This window comes from Silurus aristotelis (assembly GCF_946808225.1).
Source record: "Silurus aristotelis genome assembly, chromosome: 13".
Classification (NCBI taxonomy): Eukaryota; Metazoa; Chordata; class Actinopteri; order Siluriformes; family Siluridae; genus Silurus; species Silurus aristotelis.
Genome location: NC_139586.1, coordinates 12,781,359 through 12,807,443, shown reverse-complemented (window position 1 = coordinate 12,807,443; position 26,085 = coordinate 12,781,359). Strand labels below are relative to the sequence as shown.

Below are 26,085 nucleotides of genomic sequence, written 5' to 3'. Positions count from 1 at the left end.
ACTCTTCCATGCCAGGGGACAGTGAGCTCCAATAAAATCAAATGCATGGTGGAATCTGAGATAATGATCACGTCTGGACGAAGTTGTGTAGATGTTATTCTGGTAGGGATCTTCAGCTGTTTTTTTTTGACTCACCTGCAATTGCCAGTCTGTAGCGGAAGTGAGGAAACCAGAAGTTACTCTGGATTGTGGATGGGTCTTCTCTCTGGCTCTTAAAAACTGGATAGTCTTTGGCTTGAAATGGCCTTTGTTGGCATTAATGGTTATGGCTAAGCTCTCAGCAATTGCCTTAAGCACTTTGTCGTGGCGCCAACGATAGCATACGTCCCAATGGGCTTTTGAGCAGCTGCTGAGGATATGTTCTAGCGATCCCCTTCCTAAGAACCTGATACGATAGAAATCTACTTTCCAAATATCAGCCCAGGTGATCTTACACCGCCGAACATTAACCCATCTAGTCCAAGCTCCTTGTTGTCCCAATCCCACCATCCGGCTAGCTCTTTCTATTATTTATATTTTAGTAAAAAAATTTGTTTTTATATTTGTAATAGTATGTAACTTGTAATAGTGTAATAGTATGTAACTTAGTGTCGACTTTGATGAAGTTTAATAGAATAAGTATTGGTTGAAACATGAGGTTTCAGCATCTCCTCGTCCAGTCAGTTTAATCAGATTTTTTTGCCGACTCCAAACAGCGTAAAAAGTCACTGAGAAACAGAAAGCTCAGCACTTGAGTTAAAAGAGAGAAAGACAAGAATGACAGGAAGCCCCCTGATAATTAGAGGTTGATTATCAGGGAAACATCAGCCACAAACGTGTGTGTGTGTGTGTGTGTGTGTGTGTGTGTGTGTGTGTGTGTGTGTGTGTGTGTGTGTGTGTGATCTCATGAAAAGCACAAAGTTCACGCCATTCAGTGTTGCCAAGCAACTACATCTTAACATTTGCTAACAGGATAAAGAGAGATGAAGGAATAATTGAATGAGCTGTCATGTCAAAGATAATAATCATAATAATAATAATAATGGTGATCATGTATAACAGTGGAAGTGAGGGTGTGGGGAGCGTTTTCGTTCACCGGAGAGGCGGCGGTCACTTAAGCCGCTTCGGACCTCCATCAGAATGAGCGACAGGTGTGAAATCAGCAGGTGCTGTTGCCCATGACCAGGTGGACGCTTGATTCAGACTGGAGACTGCACTCTGTATACATTAAAGCTATATTTATTTCATCATCTGACGATCAACAGCGCACTGCTTCTTTATTAATGGCACTAGTTTCTTAACTTGAATGGTGTGATACTTGAAAGCATTTCCCCGAAGGCAAAAAAGTTGCAATTTTTAACATTAGTAATATTGTAATGCATTTACAAACAGAAAAAAAGATAAGCAAAGGTTCAAACAAATGTATTCATTTCTGCAACTGAACCAAAAGGAAACACAGAGAAGCAGGAAAAGTTTTGAAAGATTATGAAAAGACATTGAATCTTAGAATTAGAAAAAATTGATGTTTGTAGAAATGTCAGGTCTGGGGGATATAGGTGGGTAATTCTGAATCATAATACTTAAACTATAACAGTCCAGTAGTTCCACATTTCAAATATTTCTAAAAATGAACGAAAACCGGAACACTGAAAAGCCAGAGGTGGAAAAAAAGCATACATTTTATACAAAGCTTTCTGTTATGGTGGAAAGTGATCAGTTTGCAAACAAAACAATTATATGGGGGGAAAAAAAGTTATGTTTTAAACACTTTTGCAAAGTGATTCGATCTCCGCTGTTGCAACATTTGTGAAATATTGAACAAAACCGATCTGAAAGGCAAATCCCTTCAACACAAGTTAACGCTGTGGGTCTGTTTATCCATGTTGCTGCTTTCCTAAAATTTCAAGTCATTAAACCAGACCTTTTGAAAGGTTTCAGTTTAGTTCGCCTTTTTTTTTTCTCTCATATTATTATATTCCATGAGCTTCTACATGCCCATTGTGTGTGGACATTGAGCTGTTGTGTTTCTAGTGAATGTCCCGTCACATCCGTCTCGTTCGCTCTAGTCGTCTGAGAGCGAGCGCATAAATGCCCCGATACATTTCAGACAACAGATGGTTCTCTTATAAAGGCTGAGCATTATAATAAACTCTTTTTAGGTTTTTTTTTTTCTTTTTTTTTTTTTTATTCTCATATTTCTGCTATTTTGCATGAGAAGACCCGTTGCCGTTTGTGCGCGATGTTGTGATGATGAAAAGGTCTTTCTGTGGAAATAAAGCGTTATTAACTGAGTAACTGGACGTCTGGACACCGGATCTGTTATCACTGAGGGCCATTTTGATCTCTGAAATTTTTTCTCTTCTAGAGAATTACTTATTTTAATGATCTTCCTCCTACACAGGAGATTTGCATGTTGTGTGTGTGTGCGTGTGGGGTCTAGTTTGTGGATTTATGCTCTTGCAATAGTTTTTCAGAGCAAAAGTAGTGAATCATATTCAGCTGAGAACAACACACAGTATGTTGTTGGTTTTTTTTTGTAACGGTGTTTCATAGAATTAAATAAGTCTCATAGAATGAGATTTTTTTTTGTCCTCTCTGACATTTCTTACAATATAAACAAATTAGTCATTTAGAGCAGTGACAAACAATCACCCTGAACCACTATTAAATAGATTTACACTATATGGACTGAGGTTTTTCCACAAACTGTTATCACAGAGCCGTGGCAGACATTTGTATAGGATGTCTATGGATGTGGTAGCATTACATTTTCCCTTCCCCTTGAACTAGAAGACCCAACCCTGTTCCAGCATGACAGTACCCCTGTGTACAAAGGGAACTCCATGAAGATATGGTTTACATGGGCGGGATCTTGAGTGGCCTGCTGTAGAGCTCTGACTTCAATTCTGTTCAACACCTTTTGGATGAATTTGAATATTGACTGCACCCCAGGCCTCCTCACTTCACCTACATCTGTACCTGACTTTACAGTCAACACCCTTGTGGCTGAACGAGCACAAATCTCCACAAACACTCTCCAAAATCTAGTGGAACATCTCAGAAGAGTGGTGGATATTGATGTTTGGTATGGAATTGTTGGTTCGGTGTGCAGGGGATTAACACACATGCTCATGGTTTTATCCTGGTTATAATCTGGTCACTTCCCAGCACTGAAAGGTAAAGCAGTGTAAAACTGACTGAATGCTTCAAAATATAATGGTTTATTTTCGTTTGGTTTTTTTATTTTTATAAATATGGTTCATTAGATCTAGAATTCTGCTGCTCTAAATCTCACACAGAGATAAAGAAGCTTTATAAGATATAGTAAATAGTTCAAACGTGTGTGTGTGTGTGTCTTTACTAATAACGATGAGGTTGGTGTTGGTCTTGGTGTCCCATTTTTCTTTCTAATGCTCATTTTAACAGTTTCTTCACCAGTTTTCTTCTCCAACCCACGGAACTGTAACTGCACGTTACTATGGTTACAGTTGTTTTTAAGGCAGCAGGTTTATTTCGAACGCTGATTAAACTGACCGCAATTACCTGCGTGTTCAACATCCTGTACACACATCTTTCATTCCAACCATTCAGAACAGAGTATTCACACAGACCTTGGCATAAACATATTTAACCGAGCTCTCCGGAACGCTCCGGAATAAATGTAATAATGGTATTTTGTGATTTCAGTCATTATAAGTAAAAATACGGACTTTCTAACTACAATCAAACCTTTGTCTTTCTGCAGCAAGTCTCCAATCCAATGCAATTCTTTCAGCTAAATAACTCCTGAAAGTAATCGGACACAGTGAAAAGTAGACGAGTCGGCTAATGTTTAGGAAAATGGATTCACTGAGCGACAGTCATTTCGTTGCAAAAGTTTTATCAGCCGTGATATGTTTTTTTTTTTTTGGTGTGGTCTGATCTTTTGCCGTCTCTGCTTCTGAATCACGTTCCTTCTTTTAAAAAACCTTGTTACTGTAAAGTTGGGAACCATCTTGTTTTCTTTTCTTTCTTCTGCCTCTTTTTTAACATTAACTGTCGCATTCATTAAGGATTTGCAGCATTAATCGAATCGGAAATGTTAATTATCATACATTCCTTTTATATTAGATCTTAGTTAAGCAGTATTACCTTTTTTCCACCTGCTGACCGGCACGACCACGAATAGTCGAATTTTCGAAGCTTTGATAGGAGGAGCCTGCCTCGACTACCAATCTCACAGTCGAATCTTTGCACAGATGTTATGAAACGCGGATTGTGCCATTTTGGTTATATCGGGGAGCTTAATATGTGATTTCACAGAGAACTACTGTTTTTTCCCAATAAGTTACTATACAGCCCATTATTATAATTCTGTAAAAAGAAAGAAGTATAAATATGTTTACTGTGCACGAATAATTCCAACCCCCCGTGACAGATTTGTTTTACCTTCCATGATCCGTGATCGACACAGGAGCATCTTGGCAGCAGGGATTTAAATATTTAACAATGAGATTAAAAGTCTATTCTGTTCTTATTTCATTCTTTTTTTAGTGCATCGATGTTGCGCTGTACTGCTCATGCTCGCTAACATGTGTATATGCAGTATCGCACAAGTGAGTACACCCCTCACGTTTCAGCAACCATTTTATTATATCGTCTCAAGAGACAAAACTACAGAAATAAAACTTTTATGGTAGTCAATGTGCAGCTTGTATAGCAGTTCAGTTTTATTGGACTCTAAAAGTAACTCGCCATACAGCCATTATTGTTAAAATAACTGTTCGGAATCCATGTTTCCCTCAACCCCAGACCATGATGCTACCACCACCACCATGCTTGACTGTAGGCAAGACACAATTTTCTTGGTGCTCCTTTACCAGAGCCTTGCCACACATGCTGGACACCATCTGAGCCAAACAAGTTTATCTTAGTCTCATCAGACCACAGGACATGGTTCCAGTAATTCATGCTCTTGGACAGGTTGTCTTCAGTAGACTTTTTTGTGAAACAGCTTCAGAAGAGACTTTATTCTGGGACGATGGCATGCAGACCGACTTGTTGCAGTGTGTGGTGTATGTTCTGAGCACTGACAAGCGGACCTTCCGCTTCTGCAACCTCTAAAGCAATGCTGCAGCACTCAGGCAAATGTTTTTCTAAACCAGAAACCAGACGCACAGCACGAGGACTCAACTTCTTTGATGGACCCTTGCGATGTCTGTTCCGAGTGGAACCCGTGTTGGAAAACCTCTGTATGACCCTGACCACTGCACTGTAACTCAGTTTCAGGGTGATACTGATCTTCTTATAGACTCGGCATCTTTGTGGAGAGCAACAATTCTAATTCTTAAACACTCAGTTTTCTTTTCTATGAGGTACCATGTTGAACATCCAGTGGTCAGTAATGAGAGAATTGTACTCAAAGCACCAAATTTTAACTGCTCTAATACACGATACACAAATGTATATGTTCCTATCAAGCAGAAAAAAGCTTGAACATGATGAATAGGACATGTGGCTTTGCATAGTTACACGACAGATGTACAGATGTTATCATTTAGAGTGTACTCACTTTTTTTTGCCAACTATTTTGACAATGACTGTGTGTCGTTATTTTTAGAGGACAGTAAATCTGTACTGCTACACAAGCTATAAATATATCCAAGATTAATTTCTATTATATTGTCCCTTGAGAAGATACACTAAAATGGCTGCTGAAATGTGAGAGGTGACTCATTTTTGTGAGATACTGTATGCACACAGACCCACACACACGTATATATGAATATATTATTTATTATCGGTCCTGGCACAGGTCAAAGGAAATGAGTGCAGAACTGGTGTCAGGATGTTTGCTCAAATTGTTTTTGCATTACCTTGCTAGCAAGCCAACCATTGTTCACTATCTGACAGGAAGTTTTAAGTGCTACTACGCTGCTGCATTCGTAAACATGGTAGTGTTCGAAAGGTCCATCTTGGATTATTTTTTCCCCTCGCATTTCCAGCCACGTTGACCTTTTCAGCGGAATCTGATCTGTCAGTCTGAGTGCGTTGATGCGTTTCAAAAAGATAAATATTCTCTCTGCTCGCTTCTCTCTTTGTTACACCGAGTGCTAAAGAGCTGAGCACTTTGTGAGTGCTAGAAAAATATTTATACTCTATAATGCTGTAGAACTCCTAATGCAACATGTTTTGCACAATTGTAAGTAGGGATGCACCGAATATTCGGCCACCGAAAATTTTCGGCCGAAAATGGCCCAAAAGTGCATTTTCGGTTTTCGGCCGAAAGACTTTGATCACCGAAAAAACGCGGCCGAAACAGTTTGTTGTGATGACGCAAACAGAAACCGCTGCCTGCACGTGCTTTTCTAAAACAACATATCTGCGGTGTTGGACGTATTTCAGTATATCTAAAAAAAGACCCACGGATAGGGATTTGCAAAACATGTAATGCCGAAATTTCGTCTGTAAAACTTTCTCCACGTCGGGTTTAATTTATCACCTGAAATCCAAACATCCCGATCGCTATGCTGAATATGAGAGAAACGCGCCACAGAAAAGCAAAACCCCTCCGAGCATGCGCACTCCGTCTGTAGCGGACGTTTTTGAAAAGGCAGGAAGTTTCCCAGTGATATTGTTGTATTGTTGTATCTTTAAGCAGTTGCACTTGTTCTGAATGCACTTTGTTTTTATGAAAGAACATATTTAATTTTACAACCTTTCAGCAGGCCAGAGGGCCTGTACATTATTATTTAATGTACACGAGTGCATTTAAGTTAAACATTTAATTTTGAATTGTTTATTTTATCCTGTGCATTGCTGCAATGGGCTATAAATGAATATTTTCATAATTTGTAATTGATTTATTCTTTGAAACTTTAATATTAATTTATGCAATTGAAATGCCTTGATTTTAGTAAGTTTAGTACACAGTCATAGACATAAATGCAATGGTAATAATAATTGGCATAATTTCGGTGTTTCGGTTTTCGGCCTTGCTTTCCTCTTTTTCGGTTTTCGGTTTCGGCCCAGAATTTTCATTTCGGTGCATCCCTAATTGTAAGTATTGTGTTTAGGTTTTGGGAGAGATGTTCATTATATGGGTTAGATGTGTTTTTGAGTATTTCTTGTTTTCATTCGATTTGGCTTTCCTGGGGACTTGAGGTCAGATTGTTATTTTAATGCCTTGGAAGGAATAATACATCAATTAACAACAGGTAAAATGTTTTCTTATGTTATAGCAGCTTGTTCGTTTCATCACCAGCATCTCTGTTTTATTTCATTTTTTTGCTTTCTTCAAAACAGCAAAATGCAGCCAATGTAATGTTAGTGGACAGTACGGAAATACAATCACTTTGCCACTGTATTGAAAAACCTTTTTGATGGACTGTACTTTAGGAATATTTCATTAGGAATGTGTAATTATTTCTCCACTACATTTCAGGAAGAAGGATCCTTGCTTCTTCGAATGAATGTGTAAATTGAATAAGTTGAATGAGAAGTTGTTGTGAGAGCAGAAGTGTGACCCCACAGTGTTGAGAGTTGATTTGGGGTAAGGGCTGCTTTTACTGTGTGTCTGTAACAATTGACCACTCTCTCCTTAAAAAGGTAGAATGTGCAGAATCAAGTGTCTGACAACTTTTACTTAAGTAGAAATGTAACAGGAGTCATATTTAAGCAGGCGATTGTATTTTAGTAAGTACACAAGTACAGAAATGGTGTATTTCCTGTTTAGTTCCTGTAAAAATGGAGCTTTGTTCCATCGGTGTTCTAAAAATGTAGCCAAAAATCTCAGCATGCTTAGACCTATTTATTTCCTCACCTATTTGTTTATTACTAGCAGACCGCCTGGGTGTTACTATAGAGATGACGATGTATTAGAATAAACATGATACCATTTGACCAATCAGAATTCAACAGCACCATATGTATTACACATGCATTCTGAGCGAATGAACAAAACGGGGTTAAAAAAAACGACAACTGTGATTAACTGACTCTCTTTCTTTCTTGTTTAGCTCCTTCTCTACACCATGGCTTCCAAACCTCCGCTCATGAAAAAACACAGTCAGACCGACTTAGTTAGCCGCCTCAAAACACGCAAAATCTTGGGTGTTGGAGGAGAAGATGACGATGGCGAAGTTCACAGATCAAAGGTAAATAAATATATATAAACAAAAAGACCATGCATTTTTCTGTCTGAGCACAGGGTAATGATTTGTTTATCTTGGCCCAAACAAGCAGAAATATACAGCACATGGTTTAAAGGAGAGCAGAAGGTGTTTAGAGAAATCTACCAGATGTATATAACAGATACAGACCGAGAGCGAGTGCTTTCTAATTGGCTCCTATCTTTAACTCTTACACATTAGAAGGACTGATTCAAATACAATTAAGATTAATCGTTAACCAGCGTTTGCATGATGGCAGCTATTTTGTGACGTTTCAGTTGTTCACGATACCTATAATGAATTTGTATGTTTTAGATAAATAACAGAAACAAATATGTGGGTTATTAAATAAGTAGTTATTACCTCCTGATGAACGCTCATGTCCATAGCCATGCCCCAAAATGTGTAGAAAAGCCTTCTTAGAGGAGTGGAGCTCTTTATAACTGCATTCTGGTATAAGACGTTTAACAAAAGCATATCGGTGTGAAGTGCATCATACCGGTTCCTAAATTCATCTCTGTCCAATATTTCATACTTATACAATCTCTCTTTCTTGCTTTCTTTGCTTTTCTTTCCTTTCATCCTTCTCTGTCCAGTAGGTAGGGAGCAAAGACTGTTAATAGAAAGTTCATCATTCATTGTAACTACCGTATTTTCCGGACTATAAGCTGCTACTTTTTTCCCCACGTTTTGAAACCCACAGCTTAAACAACGAAGCGGCTAATTTATGGATTTTTCCGGGGTTTTTCGCGGTTTCACAAGCTTCAAGCCAAAAAACTGAGCCCCATAACATTAGACCAATGAAATTGCCGAACAGGTTCAGGTGAACCAATGAAACTCTTTATATTAAATCAGATGCGCTCCCACTGAATCGGGCCGCACCACATCATAAATATGGATGAGGTTCCTCTGACGTTTGACCTGCCGCTCACTCGCACTGTCAACAGGAAAAGCTAATCATTCGTCACGCTGAAAACAACCAGGCATGAAAACACGCACTTCACCTGTGTTCTGAGCTGCACGGCATCGGGAGAAAACCTTCACCGGTGGTGATTTTTAAACGCACGACGATGCCAAAAAGATAAACTCCCGAGAGAAATTGTTGTGAAGGGAAGGAGGAAGACAGTGAACCATGACTTTATTGGTAGGCTACTGTTTTGTTACAAGTCGTGTAACAGACACTGTCTTTCGTTAAAGCCTGTGTAAAGTTCATTAGTTTCAGTGTAGACACTGATACACTGCGGCTTATAGACAGGTGCTTATTTATGTTCAAAATAAAAATCTTTGTAAAATTCAGTGGGTGCGGCTTATATTTGGGTGCACTTTATAGTCCGAAAATTACGGTATATGTTTTTGTTTTTGGGAATAAAATATCACTTCGGGAAAATATGAATCGAGACAATGTTGATTTTTTTTTTAATCAGAGATCTTTATTACCAACATTTTGCAATAATAAAACCAATTACTAAAACATGACATATTAAAGATTTATTACATACTCGTTCCCCTCTGCCTTATTATATACATCGTGTGCCTCTCTATCTATCTCTCTCCGTCTGGCCGGTGGTGGGAGACCCTCTGACTGATGTGACAGGAAGGTCAACATGACGCACAGCTCGTATTCAGAAGCAGCTGTTCTTCTATCTTTGTGTTGTGCATTATCGTCCTCTCGGCTCTAGGCAGCTAAAATCAAAGAAACACCCATTAAAGCTCTCTCGCTCATCGCCTTCCTATTGAACAGGGACCCAAACTTTGTGTGTCTGTACATAAGTACAGCCGTAGACAGCATTCACTGCCTTTTAATAGAAAAAAGATGCAAAAGATTTCGTTCTCTCGTTCGATCTGTCGCTCTCGGGTCTCCTTCTAGCTTATGAATTAGTCACGGTGTACTACAGGAAGTCAGCTGTGAACACAGCAGGAAATGGATGTGGTTCATGCCACATTTTTATAGTAGGGTTTTCGGTGTGCTTCCTGTCAATCTCCTTGTCAGTGTATAATATCCTCAGAACGCGACCGGTTGTGTAATCTCGACTGTAAACTCGCTGTTTGCGGGTAAATGAAAGTCTTCGATCGAAGCGCAAAGCTGAGAGACCGGCTCTGTGTAAAAAATGATTCGTTGTGCTTAAGATGCAGTTCAGCATTCCACTTTTATTGGATTAGTCACATTCTGCAGTGTTCGTTCACTTTTCTTCAACTACCCAACATTATATTTTATTGCATTATGTTAATTAAATGTATTTGTACGGTGCACTTTAAACAGTGGACTTTTTCCAAAGCAACTTTTCAGAATGGAATAGATTATATAAATTTCGTCAATATGTACATTTTGATTGCCACTACTCACCACTTGAGGCGCTTAACCCTCATTTGCTCAGCTATATAACTGAGGTAACTGTAAGACGTTCTGGATAAGGGCGTCTGCCATATGCCATAAAGGTAAATTAGTCGCCATATGTTAATCCTTAATGAGCACGCCAGTGGCGAGTGTGGCAATAAAAAAAAAATCCCTTAGATGCCATAAGAAGAAATGAGAAATGGGAACCCATCTGTGTCTGGGTGACTCGGAATGTCGATTCATTATAATTCCTTTATTGTTAAGTTTATCAGCTGTTCACTGATGGACAGTTAAATGCAAATCTGTTCCTGGCAATTGCAGGCCTAAGCATCATTATCATAAAACCTCATGATAAGGAGGAGCTGAAGATTTGAACAAAGAAAATAATAAAATCAATCTTCTGAATGCAACTCACTGAGACACAATAACACTGATACAGATGTTCGCCATTATAATGCGTGATTGAACAAGGACTGTGCATGTTTTTGAAGTGGTGATATTTCGATGGTGGCTGGTTATATTATTAAAGAAATAGTTTACATTACCTGCCGACCAAACTACAGAGAGAGTAGCCAGAAGGCTGTGCAGGTTTCCATGATAGGAGTTTTAACAGCATGCGTCGCTAATTTTAACTTTTCTGAAAATCTTGGTCAGCGCTCACACCCACAGCACGAGCTCCAGGGAACACTGAGTTTCACCATCCCAAAATATCCCACATCAACACCCAGGTCTAGGTGAACAAGAGATCTGTCCTTCCTTCCTTCGCTCCAGTTTTTCTTTGTTCCTTCCTTCCTTATGTTTTTCCTTCCTTCCTTCATTCCTTCCTATTTTCATTGCCTTCCTTCCTTCTTTCCTCCATCCAAACATCGCTAAAGGAACACTGTGTTTTTCCACACCACATCCTTTTTTACTTCTTTTCTTTTTTTCAGTTTTTTGGACCAGCCTCACATTTTCCTGGCTACTGTTCCTCTAAAACCCCTTCAATCCTTGTGCAATTCCTCCTTGCCTTTGCAACCTTTTCTAATTTCTCCACTTTGGCCTTAATGACCTTTACATAAGAGCATTTCGCCCAGCGTTTTAAGTCTTTCTTCTCTCTCTCTCTCATTCATTCTCTCTCTCTTTCTCTTTCTTTCTCTCTCTCTCTCTCTCTCTCTCTCTCTCTCTCTCTCTCTCTCTCTCTCTCTCTCTCTCCCTTTCTCCCTCTTTCACACAAACACACGCACGCACACACGCATGTATGCACATGCCAAAGCTTTTAACCGAGCCTGATGGAACGAGACACGAACTGATCCTTCACTCTTATCGCTCTTACAGAAACGCAGTCTACTTCATTTAATACGTCCCTGAAATAATTGGAGCTTTTAACGCAGCTCGCCCTTCCATCTTTCAGAGACTTAATCAGCAAATAACAGGAAAAACACACATCAGAACCCGCTTTAATCTTTTATGGACTCCATCCAAGGCACTGGAGTAAATTTAAATAATTGGTTATAAATGCAAATTGTTTGTTTTGCTCCATTTATTTGAGGCATTAGTCGTTTATCAAAGTGTGCATGAAATATTTCCAAATGCCCAATGCCACACTGCAGAGTTGCCGTGACGACATGCTTGGGGTTAATGGCAGCATTTGTAAACTAAAGGAACTTTTGTACTTTAACAAGTCCCTCTATAGACTTTAATACAATTTTATTTGACCCAGTTGCAATATGTCATTTGAAATGAGACAAAAATACACCCGCTATATGAGGCTGTTTCCCAAACTTTTACCACAATATCGGAGGTACACAATTGTATACTGGGTTTCTGTGGGGTCTTAAAAAAGTCTACATTTAAAAAAAATTCTCTGATGTCCAGGTAACACTACCTCTGATGCCCATTGAAATGCTCTCACAGCACTAGAATCTTTTTATTTGTTAGTGGTGATGTAGTTTTTTTGTTTCATTAGTCTGAATATAAGTCACTGTATTACAACTACAAATGTGTCCAACATGTAACAGCTAATCAGCTTTCTGCTATGCAAATCTCTCTTGGATTGTATCACAGTTGTAAAAACTGATTTTATTTTCCAGCTCTAGGAAAGTGGAAGTTTAGCGATACTTGGTTTTGAAAAAACATAACTAATAGTTTGGTTAAGCAACGCTAGCAATGTGTTTGTGTGTTTTTAATGCCTTGAGCCAAACCAAGCCTGAAATTTTTTTCTGTGAAAACTATTACCCATTAAAATGCTGTTTTTGTGTTTGTTTGTTTATTTGTTTTGTTTTTTTAATTGCACAAAGATGCAACTTTTAAAAAAACATTTAAAAAGTGTATATTTAAAAAAAAATATGATATACAAAATATGATCAAATAAATATTTTAACATTTAACTAATAACTAGTGTTTTTTAATGTAATAAACCCAACAATTTTGCTTTGTAAATGTGGCAGTACTTTTTAAACTCACTATAAATAAATAATCGTTGAGATTTTTGTATATGAAGAATGCTAGAGTTGAAAAACCTCACATGCTTTTGCACTGGACTTTTGTGGTCATGGCTAAAAGTAAATTAGCTGCACAGTGTATGTGCATGATAATTCATCAACCTATTAAGATAAGTATGTGGAAAATCAGTTTAAAAATTAAAGCAATCACACGTTCCCATATCACTATTTGCAAGTAGCATTAAAATACAGCATGTAAATAACTAGTGTAATATCCTGTTGAGAAATATATATATATATATATATATATATATATATATATATATATATATTTTTTTTTAGTAATTCTGCTTTTTTCCCCCCATCTCCAGATCAGTCAGATGTTGGGAAACGAAATTAAGTTTGCTGTACGAGAACCGATAGGCCTCAGGTAAGCGGAAACTAAATTGACTTTATGTCTGTAAAAGTCAAAACCGATTCTTCCTCATCAGTCTTTCTGATGAGAAATTTTGGAACTGAGACCTCTTTTCATTAACTTTAGTGGGTCTCTTCAAATCTCCTTCAACACCTGAGCAATAATCTCAGTCCTGAAGTAGTGATTTTTTTTTTATCCTTTCATGTGATTTGTTTCTCATTACAGACTCTGGATCTTCATCTCCGCAGTCCTGTTCACAGCAACCTCTTTAGTGGTGAGTGTTTTTTATTTTTATTTTATTTCTTTTTTGCTCGGACTGACTGCCTTTTTATGTGTGCGCTAAAACGATTTTAGGAAGTATATTTCAGGCATCCATGCCATAGTGCTGAGTTCTACTTGTTTATAAACATCGATTAGCCATAACAAATAGGCCATATTAAAACCCAACTGCCGAAATATTGTGTAGCTTCACCAGAACAGTTGTGAGCTGTGGACTAGACTTCTGCGTGCTGTAACTTTAGGATGTGAAATGTGGTCTCCATGGATTGGATCTGTTTATACTGTATAGCATGTCCCAAAATACACAAAGCAAGTAAGATTTTTGACTTTGAAATGTAGGGAAGTTAAAGTCTCCCCAAATGGAAATACTTAAGTAAACTACAGATACCTGAAAATTGCATTTACTTCATTATTGTCCACCACTGGAAATTGGATATCAGATATTTGGAAGCAGAGCCAACACTTTCAGCCCTTTGATTTAATTTGATTTAAATCCTCCTTATAATTTTTTTTTACAGACAGAAAAAACAACTACTTTTATTAAGGAAAACCGTTGCCATTAAGGAGTGTAACTCGGTTTGCAACTTGGTTTAGGCATGTGATGCGTAAAATTTAAAGCAATATCTAAATGAATGCCAGGACCCAAGGTTTCATTACCCACAATGTCTCAACTGCCTTCTCCAGCTTGGCCTTTTCCCGTAGTGCATCTAAGTGCCATCTCTTCCTTAGTTAAGTAAAGCAGATGATGTACAAAAAACACATGATTCACTCTTCTATTCCATTATATGTTCCCATTGTAGGAGCTTTAAGTTTTGTACAGGGGTCAGCACGGAACACTGACTTCTTTGCAGCTACTCACTGTCTTTTATTGCAAGTTGTGATACACTGTGACTCTTTTCTCTCAGAGCCAAAACATACTTTTTTTTTTTTTTAGCAGTTTGTGCTACATAAGCTCTTCTATGGGATCGGTGCAGATGCACAAGACCTGTCATTTTGAAGTTGTTCTGACTCAGTCGTCTAGGCATCACGATTTGGACTTGTCAAAGCTGCTCAGATCTTTCTAAGATGTTCAAATTTGTTCTGCTTTCAACACATCAACCTCCACCAGTGACTGTTTAATTGCTGCCAAATCGATCCCTCCATTTATGACAGGTGCTATTGTATCAAGATAATCACCATTATTCATTGTCAGAGGTATGACTCAGATCAGTTATGACTGATCGATGAACACAGTGAGGTCTGAGATGACATTGACAAACTGGGAATTGTTAATTTAAAATGGAAAATTGTAATATTTGTAAATATTTCGAACAAGAAAAGGCGATAGGTTGTCAGTAGGTTGAATATTTAATATTGAAATTCTATTAAAATGCTATGAAAGTCTCTATTCTCTATGTCTCTATTCAAATGTAAGCAAATGTGTAAAACCGATACAGATCATCTAAACAAGATGATTAAGAAATTCAGGAAGATTAGATAATTAAGAAGAACATAAACATGTTCTCAGTCTCTTATCTTTTTTGCTTTATCAACTCTAAATGTTAGAGCGTATGAGAATGTCTCGCGGCCGGAATTGACTCTATATACGCTAGGATTTTTTCTTCTCTGCTCTCCTTTTTTTTTTTTTTTTTATTCGCTTTTCGGAGAAAACTGACATGTGCTATAATAAGGTTTCTAAGACAACAAAACAAATGAACAAATAAAATCATGAGTATCTTAAATGAAGTGAAACAATAAAAAAAGAAAAAAAAGAAAAAAGGCCGACTTGCATTTGGAATCCTGGAATCCAAAATGAAATTACGAATCTTTGCTGCTGTTGGGTGCGGAGCTCCTGTACACTTCAGTTATTCAAATTAGTTACAGATAATGACTCGTTTTGTTTAACACCAATTTGTAATTATTAGTCACTTTTTAAACTGAGAAAAGGATCCAATTACACAGACTTTAATCTTATTGTTTGCTTCTTGCAGTGACTAAGGCGACTGCAGTATCATCCATTATACACAATACATGTTTCTGTGTGTCTGGCCAAGTTGCCTATGCTGATGTGTGCTACGCTGTGTGTTTCAGGCCTTGGCTTTCCCTAGTCAGCTCTACGAGATTGTCTTTGAGCTTGCTACCGCTAGGGTCTCCATCCGACTCTACGGAGGAGCTCTTCTGAGTATGTTAAGTATTTTTTTCCTCCTATGCATTTCAGAAAAAAAATCATTTGACTGTGACACGATTCTACCAGTATCGCTGTTAGTACAGGCTGATGCTGAACAGATTGTGGTTCATATTGTGACAGGTGTTTTGGCTGTTGTTAAATAAACCACTGAGACACAAAGCAACTGACCCTGATACTGATATCCCACTCGTGTTGACCTGTGAGGAATGTGAGCTAGGTCAAAAGCTGGATCATTTAGATATGAAGATATATATAGGTTATGGGGCAACCAATAAGTAATGTAGATAAATAATGAATAATATAGCATGGTTAGGATTCCCACAGATGTCACAGCACCACGAATACTACTGATAATGATAATAAATGTAAAGATTTACTTTGGCTATTTTCGGTTCTGTGTAAATGTAGCAATATTTCTAATACTGAGAATAACAATAACAGTAATAATTTTTTTATTAGACAATCAGCAGATGATCGGTTGATTATGTTGAAATATAGCATTTTAACCACTTTTCACAGTAGCCAAGGACACTACAGATAAGCTTAATAGTAACAATAAGAAGAATGTACAACTGTAACGGTGTCCATTTATTTGTGGTTTTTTTTTTTATATAAATGCAGCAGTAGTATTAATCAGAAGAAAAACCATCAATCAATCAGTAGATAACCTGGTTTATATATCCAGTATCTCACAAAAGTTAGTACACCCCTCACATTTCAGCAACCATTTTAGTATTTCTTCTAAAGGGTCAATACAATAGAAATGAAACTTGGATATATTTTAGGGTAGTCAATATGCAGCTTGTATAGCAGTACAGGTTTACTGTCCTCTAAAAATAACTCGCAATACAGCCATTCTTGTCTAAATAGCTGGCAACAAAGGTGAGTACGCCCACTTTTTTCAATAATTTTATTGTCCATTGTTAATATTTTGTGTGAGCACCACTGTTATCCAGCACTGCCTTAATCCTCCTTGGCATGAAATTCACCAGAGCTGCACAGGTTGTTGCTGGGATCCTCTTCCACTCCTTCATAATGACATCACGGAGCTGCTTGATGTTAGACACCTGGGGCTTCTGCACCTTCCACTTCAGGCTGCTTTATTATGTTGCAAAACTGCCATAAAGTGCAACAATTCTAATTCTCAAATCCTCCAGTTTTCTTTTCCATGAGGTTCCATGTTGAACATCCAGTGGTCAGTCTGAGAGAATTGTACTCAAAGCACCAAATTTTAACTGCTAAACACAAGATACACAAATTTGTATAGCCGTGTCAAGCAGACAAAAGCATGATGAATAGGACATGTGGCTTTGCATAGTTACACGACATACAGATGTTATCACTTAGAGTGTACTCACTTTTGTTGCCAGTTATTTAGACAATAATGGCTGTATGTTAAGTTATTTTTAGAGGACAGTAAATATGTACTTCTACACAAGCTGCATATTAACTACTTTAAAATATATCCAAGATTCATTTCTATTGCATTGTCCCTTGAGAAGATACACTAAAATGCTTGCTGAAATGTGAGGGGTGAACAGATATTAAGAGATATCAGGAATATATAAAAATAGGGACTTTTCATAGGATTCTAGTACTCAGATGTCAGATATTCAGATGTCACAGCACAGAAATGATGAAGATGATAAAAATGATAATAATATAAAGAAGAAGAATGATACAAGTGTAGAGATGAACCTTAGTGATTTTGGTTCTTTGTAAATGCAGTAGCAATAATACATTTTAAATAACAGAACAAAAATGAAAGTGAGAATAATAACACCAAAATTCATATGTATGAGATGATAAACTGATTTAGAAGAAATATTAGAATGCACAAATAAGATGGATGAATATAAATTAGTAGGCCCAACGTTTTTTTTTTAAAGGGTGATGAGAAGTGCAAGCTGGAGTTTTACCAAAACATATAAAATTATAATTGTTTTATTTCAGCGGTTTAAATTGGCATCCTGACGCAGCTTGTTCTAGTTTGCTTCCTAGTGACGGTGTGTAAATTCTTCCCCAATTTCTTTTTCTCCTCTTTCGCTCCTGCTCTCTGACAGTGTTCTCCTGTTTACGTGAGTGACAGGTCAATGTCGGCTCGTCTTATTACCTTTCGCTGAGCGACTGATACACACCCAATATTCTCAGTCCTCCACAGACATAAGCAATACCTCGCTTTTTTATTTTCCCTGCTGAATGAATGCCGGATATCGAGCAGTATAAATATTTGAAAGCCTGAGCTTTTTAAAAAATTGATGACTCTGTCACGGTTCCCCTTGTCTTTTTCTCTCTCTCTCTGTATGTCTCATGCAGAGCAGAGTTGCAGCAGTGGGTTTAATAAGAACAGCCGCTCCCCTTCTAATCCTGGGTCATTTTTCCAAAGGCAGCACTAATCAAACCCCGCAGGAGGTCTGAGAGCGCAACAGAAAACGACTGTGCCGTGATGGAGGAGTGGGGAAAGGGAATATATTCTGCGAGTACAAACTTGTGATCCGATTATAAATTCAGAGAGAGGGAGGGAGGGAGGGATATATATAAAAGCAAACATAAATGGTGAATGAATTTTATTAATATAAATATTGTTTAAACTAAAACTTTACAGTTAAACTATGTTTAAATATAATTCTTAAATATCAAATCATACTTAACAAAACATTTATTTTTTAAATGTTTCCATATTCTAAACTTTTTTTTTTTTTTCAAATCTAAATCCAATCTTTGGCATCCACTGTGTTCCGATTTTTGATCCAAAATTTGTTTTTGCTGAGTACTTTTTGGACTCAAGTATCAAAAGTTCAAGTTATGAACTTTGATACTCAGAATTTGATCTGAATCATTGATGCTGTTTAGTTTCCATTCTCCTGCATGTAATACCTTTTTAATAAGAGATTTTTAAAGAAAACCCCATACTCCACACACACACACACACACACACACACACACACACACACACACACACACACACACACACACGCACTTTCTCCAGAACTGCAAGGTTACACTTGTATTCTCACAACAGCTTCTCATTTAACGCAGTTTATGTATATTCAATTCAAAGTATTAAGGAACAGCATGTTTTTCTGAAATGTAGTGGAATATAAAATATATTACACATTAAAATCCTACAATTACAAATTAAAGTCCTACTAAAAGTACAAGATTTGTTTATAAACGATTTAATTTTAATGAGCATAAGAATATAACATTAAACATTTGACATATTTTAAATGTAATTTTTAAACCTTTTCCTTCCATTCTATTCATAAACATGGGCAATACTGCTTATTATCTTATATATTATTATATACTGATATAATTTCAGATATATCAGTATTATTTACACATCATCTAAACAGATTTGGTTTGAAATACCTTATGCATGAAGGGGTTCATTTATCCAGTCTGTGCAAATTAGAATTTTTCTATCTCGCATTACGTAACCATGCCTCCATGAACCTCGGTGACTCTGCCGCCGGCTTCTATGATCTTTATTTCATAACTGGCACAAAGCAAGGTGTAGCTGCTTATGATCATCTTTGTGCCAGATGGTTTATAGGAGGAGGCAGAGAAGCAGCAGCTGGTCCCAATGTTATCCGCATCCGGAGTCACGGGAGGAGATCAGAGGGATTCTCCACGTGTTCCTCATCTCCTGGGCCCAATCATCAAAAAGCCCATGCATCTAAAACTCAAGCTTTCAGTCCGAAGTCTATGTTTGGCCTGCCATAACACGAGAACTTCATGGCGTGTGTGTGTGTGTTAAGTGATGTACTAGATGCACTAATCAGAGATTAGTGTTTGACCCTGACCCGCTTGCATGTGACCTTTTCTCAACAGGTATCTCGTTAATCTTGTGGAATGGCCTCTACACAGCAGAGAAAGTCATCATACAGTGGACTCTGCTCACTGAAGCGTGTTACTTGGGTGTACAGTTTCTCGGTAAGATGAAGCTCCGGCGTAGGCGTTTGCTATTTTCATTTTCTTCTCTCACACACGGTTTCGTGCAGATCAGCTGAATAGCGAGCTTTTAAACATTTCTCTGGTAAGGATTGACGCAGTCCATGTCATGCTGTGACAGAAAAATAATCAGTGACATACACCGATCTGGTATATATCAGCTAACATTGACATTATAACATTATGACCCATGATTGAATAACACTGATTATCTCTTCATCATGGCACCTGTTAGTGGGTGGGATTTATTAGGCAGCAAGTAAACATTTTGTCTTCAAAGTTGATTTGTTAGAAGCAGGAAAAATTGCCATGTTTGACAAGGAGCAAATTGTGATTGCTAGACGACTGGGTCAGAACATCTCCAAAACTGCAGCTCTTGTGGGAATGTTCTCGGTCTGCAGTGGTCAGAATCTATCAAAAGTGGTCCAAGGAAGGAACAGGCGAACCATCGGATAGGGTCTTGGGCAGCCAAGGCACATTGATGTGCGTGGGTCTGTTCTCACGAGCTTCTGTAGCTCAAAATGCTGAAGTTGCGTCTTCACCTCTGACTCTTATAAATCGCTGACACTGCAGACTCCTTCCACAGCGTAATGTAAATAAACGAACCGTTACTATAGAAACCATAACGTATCCGAATGACTGTCAGAGTTGGTGATTGAAATGAAGAAACACCTTCTGATCAAATTTGAGAGGTCTCGTAATCTTAAATACGGATTAGAGTTCATGCCTCAGGGAGTTGGTCATGTCTCAGCTCTTTTCTCCCCGCAATATTCCAAGGCATGTTCTGTAAACTGCCAGGGTTACGGCGCCCTCTGCTGGTTTTGGCATTAATGACAATTGCGCATTACTATCGCTCGAGGGCAGCATAATGATGTCATGACCTAAATTCACACACACCATCGCTCGAGGTTCTCAGCCTTCTGGCTGCCGAATGTGTTTCATTTTCACTCGGGATCGTGTCTAAAAGCTATCGTGTTTTCACAGTGACGTCCGTCTCGCTCCTGGAGATAGGTGCACTGTCCAACGGAGCCGCTCTCCTCCTCCTCAGCGACGCCGTGTTCCTCCTCATCACCCTATCCTACTACAGTCAGCTCAGCCGCCGGCCCAAGAAGATCTGAGACCCACTGACACGTGTGTGTGTGTGTGTGTGTGTGTGTGTGTGTGTGTGTGTGTGTGTGTGTGTGTGTGTGTGTGTGTGTGTGTGAGAATGCAGTGACAGTATAATACTGAGTGCACATTACAGGATTTTCTTGACATGTTTACAAGAACAGTGACTCAGGTCACATGGTTAATTTTGTTATTACACAAATCCATCTTGATATTTATTGCATCTACGTGAAAGTTTCGTTAAAAAGGAATGTATTAACAAAGAAAGTGTTATACATTACAAAAAGTGGAGATTACAACATCCAAACAGTTGCATGCAAGAGCAAAAATGATATGCTCTGAAGTTTAGTGTAAGATTTTGTTTCTAAACAGTTTCTCGATGTGAACATTTCGTAATCTAGTCATCTGATGACACTTTGCGACACTGACGTTTTATTAACCGGAACGTCGTTGGTAAATAAGTGAACCATCCGAGAAATGTCGTGTGTTTGTTTTGGAGTCATTAGAGCTACAGTTGCCTTTTTTTTTTTTTTTTTTTGCTCTACATCGTCTCTTTGACTCCCTTGTCTCTGAGCAAGATCTGTTTTTAGGATTAGCTTTTAAACACCAGCCTGCTAACCCACTTCTGCTTCTGCTTCATCCAGCCGAGAGCTTCTGAACTACATGACGTGAATTTGACCAACATGATGACTTCCCACACTAGGACACATCAGGAGCTTAATATCAGCACTTAATAACAAGATTTGTTTCAGTCTCAGGCATTTAAATAGAATTAATCAAGACTCCTGATTCACGTAGATGCAATAACAAGACACAAACTTTGGAAAGTAACTCGCTTTAAGTCCTCTGGGCCAAAAGAAAACCAAACTAACAAAAAAAAAACCTAAACGAGACTTGTTTGTCGATAGCAGCGCTTTATTCTACAATGTTGATAGTTTGAGCATTTAAGACGAATGAGGTTTGCTTTTCAAACTCTCTCAATGTTCCAGACTGAATACTCAGGTGTATAGGACCAAATCTGTGTGTGATCATTTCCTCAAACACTTTGACAGTCCTGTAACTCGTCAACACCTCAATTTGATAGAAAAGCAATTGCATTATTTGGAAGTGGTGGAGTGAAAGACTGAAAAACACCACCAAGACTCAGCTGTAATGCAACCACTCAGTGGAAAAGGAGGCCAAAAATTACAGAAAAAGCTTACAGGTTTGTACACACTCAGTGTGCTGACATAAAAAAATTAAACAGAAATGAAACCAAGTACACACACTCTCACTCTCTCTCTCTCTCTCTCTCTCTCTCTCTCTCTCTCTCTTTCTCTCTTATTTTATTTTATTTTTTTGAGGATATTACAAGACTTAAATCCAATTGAAGCTTTAGGATGTGCAGTCAGTTTTCAGACTAGCGGTCTTCACCACTTCCTTTATATATATATATATATATATATATATATATATATATATATATATATATATATATATATATATATATATATATATAAATTGCGTAATCCTGTACTGTGTGCTCTGTTTCTTCAGGCTGTTTTTACACTTGGCACATTTCTTTTTAAACTGCAGTGCATGTTTGTCATGTTATCTCATGGGAATCAGCTGATTTTGAAAGGCGCTTATGATGCTTGGTTTATTTGTGTCACATTAGAGCTTCCACTATTTCTTAACAAGTTGGATCACAGGCTGAGGGATAGAAAGAGAAGAAAGAAAGAAAGAAAGAAAGAAAGAAAGAAAGAAAGAAAGAAAGAAAGAAAGAAAGAAAGAAAGACAGGAGGGAGGGAGGGAGGAGATTAGGTCAGGTCAAGTCAGCTTTAATTGCCTAAAAATCCTTCAATAAAAAACAAGAACTTCTACACCAGTTACACCAATCCTGATTTTCACCACTAAATTCAAGAAGATAAACATGAGATTAGACTCGGCCGAACAAAAAAGCCAAGTGTGAAAGCAGCCTCTGGTTTTTGTGAATTGATTCAGCTGAACATTCCTGGTTTACTGTAGCTCTTCTATCAGGACCATATCCGGTTCGTGTAGCACCCTGTCTCTCTGAACGCTTTCAGTTTCACCATGCCGTGGCGTACAGATTCCGACTGACCAGTTTGGGAATGCAGGGGAATATCTGGTCAGGGATTCTTTAGGTGTTTTCCTTAAGATGAGCTCCTTTGCTAATGTTTGTCCACTGGGTAAAAAAAAGAAAAAAATTCATTTTAGAGATTTATTTTTCACTAGATATACAAAATACTTATAATATTTCACTACAATATACAATAATGTATATAGCGGTTGAAGATGTAAATATCCAATGTGTACAATTCAGACCTGCCAGCCTTATTCTGTAGGAGCGCCGCTTCCTGAGAAAGCTCCATCTGCCCTCTTCCACATAAATGAGCATACGCTGTTGTCTAGTGTCACTTCGATTGACATGGTATGCCCCGCCCTTCCTGAGATCATGTTTTGCTTTCTTGGCCAAAAATAGCCGTGGAATCGTCGGGAATTTAAAAGCACAACCGATCAGTTTGCTTAATGCCAACTTAGTAACTAATATTAGTAGCTATATAAATGCTGTATAAACGTTTGCTATGTTCCTCGTGGATGCTAAACATTTTAACCAGTAGCATGGCATCTCTATTTCTATTGGCCAGAATTGATTAAATCGCCCAAATATTGCATGCAACAAAATATTTGACGGCTAATGATCATTCTATGCTAATTATATACAATGTTTAAACATTCTGTCATGATAGTGTTTTTGTAAGACAAACAGGTCATTGGAGAAAAGAAGAAGAAAAAAAGCATTTGAAATACACACTTATAAATGTACATACACAATTATCGATTGCAGCACGAATATTTTTTAGAGCGGCTTCTACTACATTCCGACACATTTTTCCTCTTAATGGTTGGCAGGTCTGAGATGTTGAACTCGTACGTTTCGAACGCATCCGTCATTAGAGCAGAGTTCATGACAATCGTGAAGGTTTTATGTCGTTGGTAGGTCTGTTGTTGTAAACAATCCAAAAATAACACTAGATAGAATTTGTTAAAGCGCATTTTGGTCAATGAAGTTTAAGACCTACGTTCTACGTTTCACAGAGTATTAAGAGCAGTCATCGATTATTGTTGGGGTTAAAAAGTTTGTACTTAATTTTTTTTATTATATATTAATTAGTAAGGATATTTGTGACTAATGTAGAGCACGGATCAGAATAGAGCTTTGGGGTGATATAGGCATGTAAACACATTTTTGCTAACATTTTTCTTTCTTTTTTCTTTTTTTGTTTGGAGATTGTTTTTGTGTCGTCCTAGCGTAGCAGTACAAATGTAGCATTAATGAAATATAGACACCGAATACCATTTTCCTAGTGGAAAGATATTAAAGGTTTTACATTTGTGCTGTCCGTTGTGTCAAATTAAATTCACAATAACACCTACTCAAGTCAACTGTGTTCCAGTTCTTCTTACATCAGTATTGATCTCATTTCTACAATAAAAGTACCAGGTGTTTTCTTTTTGTTGTTGTTTTTTACACCAGTTATTTGATATACATGGATGATTATTTGTTTTGCTCTTATTTTAGGTCAGTATATGTGAATAACAGGACTGAGGTTATGAATAAAAAGCTGCATTCTTTTTTTTTTTCTTTCAAGTTATTGCTATTTAAAACATCTTTAATTCATTTTTTTTTACGATGCACAGCCATGATTTGATTACTTTTTTAATCACATGACTTTTCAAGATCTTTTAATTTATCATTTAGTTATCATTATTTAGCTTCCCGTGGGCTCACCACCTGCAGGAGGGACCGTAAGGGACGGTGCTGTGAGGATTGGGCAGCAGTCGAAGGCGGGGGCCTGCTTAGACTGCTGCCCCCGAGACCCGAATTACGGATAAGCGGGAGAAAATGAATGAATGAATTTAGTTATCATGCTAAAGAGGTTACATCGCAATTAAGCCAAATACAAATAGTGCAAGTACAATTTAAACAAGCAGGACGTGTTTCACTGTGTTTCTAATCTACATATGTGTGAATAAAAAAAGTTCGAAAACATTAACGTGATGGTACTTATTTGCGTTATTATTGTTAAAAAATTTAATTTATTCGGTGACCATAAAGGGAATGGAAATGTTTTGTCTCAAAATTAGCGAATCAGTCGAAAAATCTTTTTATTTGATTTTTACTACATGACTTTATAATATTTGAATTTCCAAACACAAATGGTGGGTTATTGTGTGTTGATTTTTTTGTTGTATAGTTGCTTTGCACGGTGACGTTTAGCATCTTGAGCACAGTGTGCTTTCACACACAAAAAAAAAAAAAAACACGACGTGGCTGTTACTCCGCCTTATTATTACTGAATATGTGTTCTTGTGTTGAAAAACAATGTACATACGAACGTACACACACGGTTCTGTAAATACTTTTGTAGAGCGAGAATGTGAAGTGCTTCAGAAATAAATACTCAGTTTTGCAAATGCCTTATGTTTACATTTGTTGGTTTTTTTTACTTTTCTTCCAGGTGAAGCATTTATTTTTAAAATGATTTCAACTATTTTGTGTAAAGATTAATTTTTTTATTAGACTTTTTTTTTTTTGTGTTACCCTTCAGAAGCTACACAGGATCAACTGATAACAGGTTGTTCATGCTGTTTAAATGTTTATACCCCTCTGGCTCTAGTATCCGGTTCGTGTATCACCTCGTGTCTGAACGCTTTCAGTTTCATCATGCCATGGCGTACTGTAGAGATTCAGTTTGGGAATGCAGGGGAATATCTGGTCAGAGATTCTTCAGGGGGTTTCCTTAACATGAGTTCCTTTGCTAAGGAAGGTTTGAGGTCATCCACAAGCTAAGCCACAAAAACAGATCATCATCCCAAACTCACGAGATTCATTGCACAGCGTTGGACTCGTCATCTGTGGGAGGTGGTACCTCACTGGATATGATGCTGAACTTCTGATCTGAAGGTTGTGAGTTTAAATCCCAGCCACATTAACTGCCATTGGAGGGCCGATACCCCTCAACTCCTCGGTTGTATAAATGTCAACTCTGGAGAAAGGTGTCTACAAAATACCGTAAATGTTAATCTTGTGGGTCTCTAATTGTAGAGGTGACACGTTACCCTCATGTAGCACCACTGCATTCTGAGACGTTTTATATCAATCTGCATTAATGATGACTGATGTCTCTGTGCACCACCAGAGCCATACTACCTTCTTACATCAACAAATATGTCTACTGGGTACAAAAATTATCTATTTTAGAGTTGTGTTT

The 26,085-nt window shown here is 37.7% G+C and overlaps 1 protein-coding gene and 1 long non-coding RNA gene across 2 annotated transcripts in view; both read left to right on the top strand.

The window, feature by feature from the left end:
• tp53i11a (tumor protein p53 inducible protein 11a) overlaps nt 1-22,515 on the top strand; it is a 35,847-nt gene extending 13,332 nt beyond the window's left edge. The window contains exons 2-7 of the mRNA XM_083558650.1: nt 7,977-8,114; nt 13,256-13,314; nt 13,525-13,573; nt 15,649-15,739; nt 19,583-19,684; nt 20,687-22,515. Of these exons, the coding sequence (XP_083414776.1) occupies nt 7,992-8,114; nt 13,256-13,314; nt 13,525-13,573; nt 15,649-15,739; nt 19,583-19,684; nt 20,687-20,820 (558 nt within the window). The 5' untranslated portion in view covers nt 7,977-7,991 and the 3' untranslated portion in view covers nt 20,821-22,515. The remainder of the gene's footprint in view (nt 1-7,976; nt 8,115-13,255; nt 13,315-13,524; nt 13,574-15,648; nt 15,740-19,582; nt 19,685-20,686) is intronic.
• A 50-nt stretch (nt 22,516-22,565) lies between these two features.
• Nucleotides 22,566-25,291, top strand: LOC310735678. The gene is made up of 2 exons (XR_014536350.1): nt 22,566-24,571; nt 24,735-25,291. It is a non-coding gene; the product is annotated as an uncharacterized lncRNA (long non-coding RNA).
• The last annotated feature ends 794 nt before the right edge of the window (nt 25,292-26,085 follow it).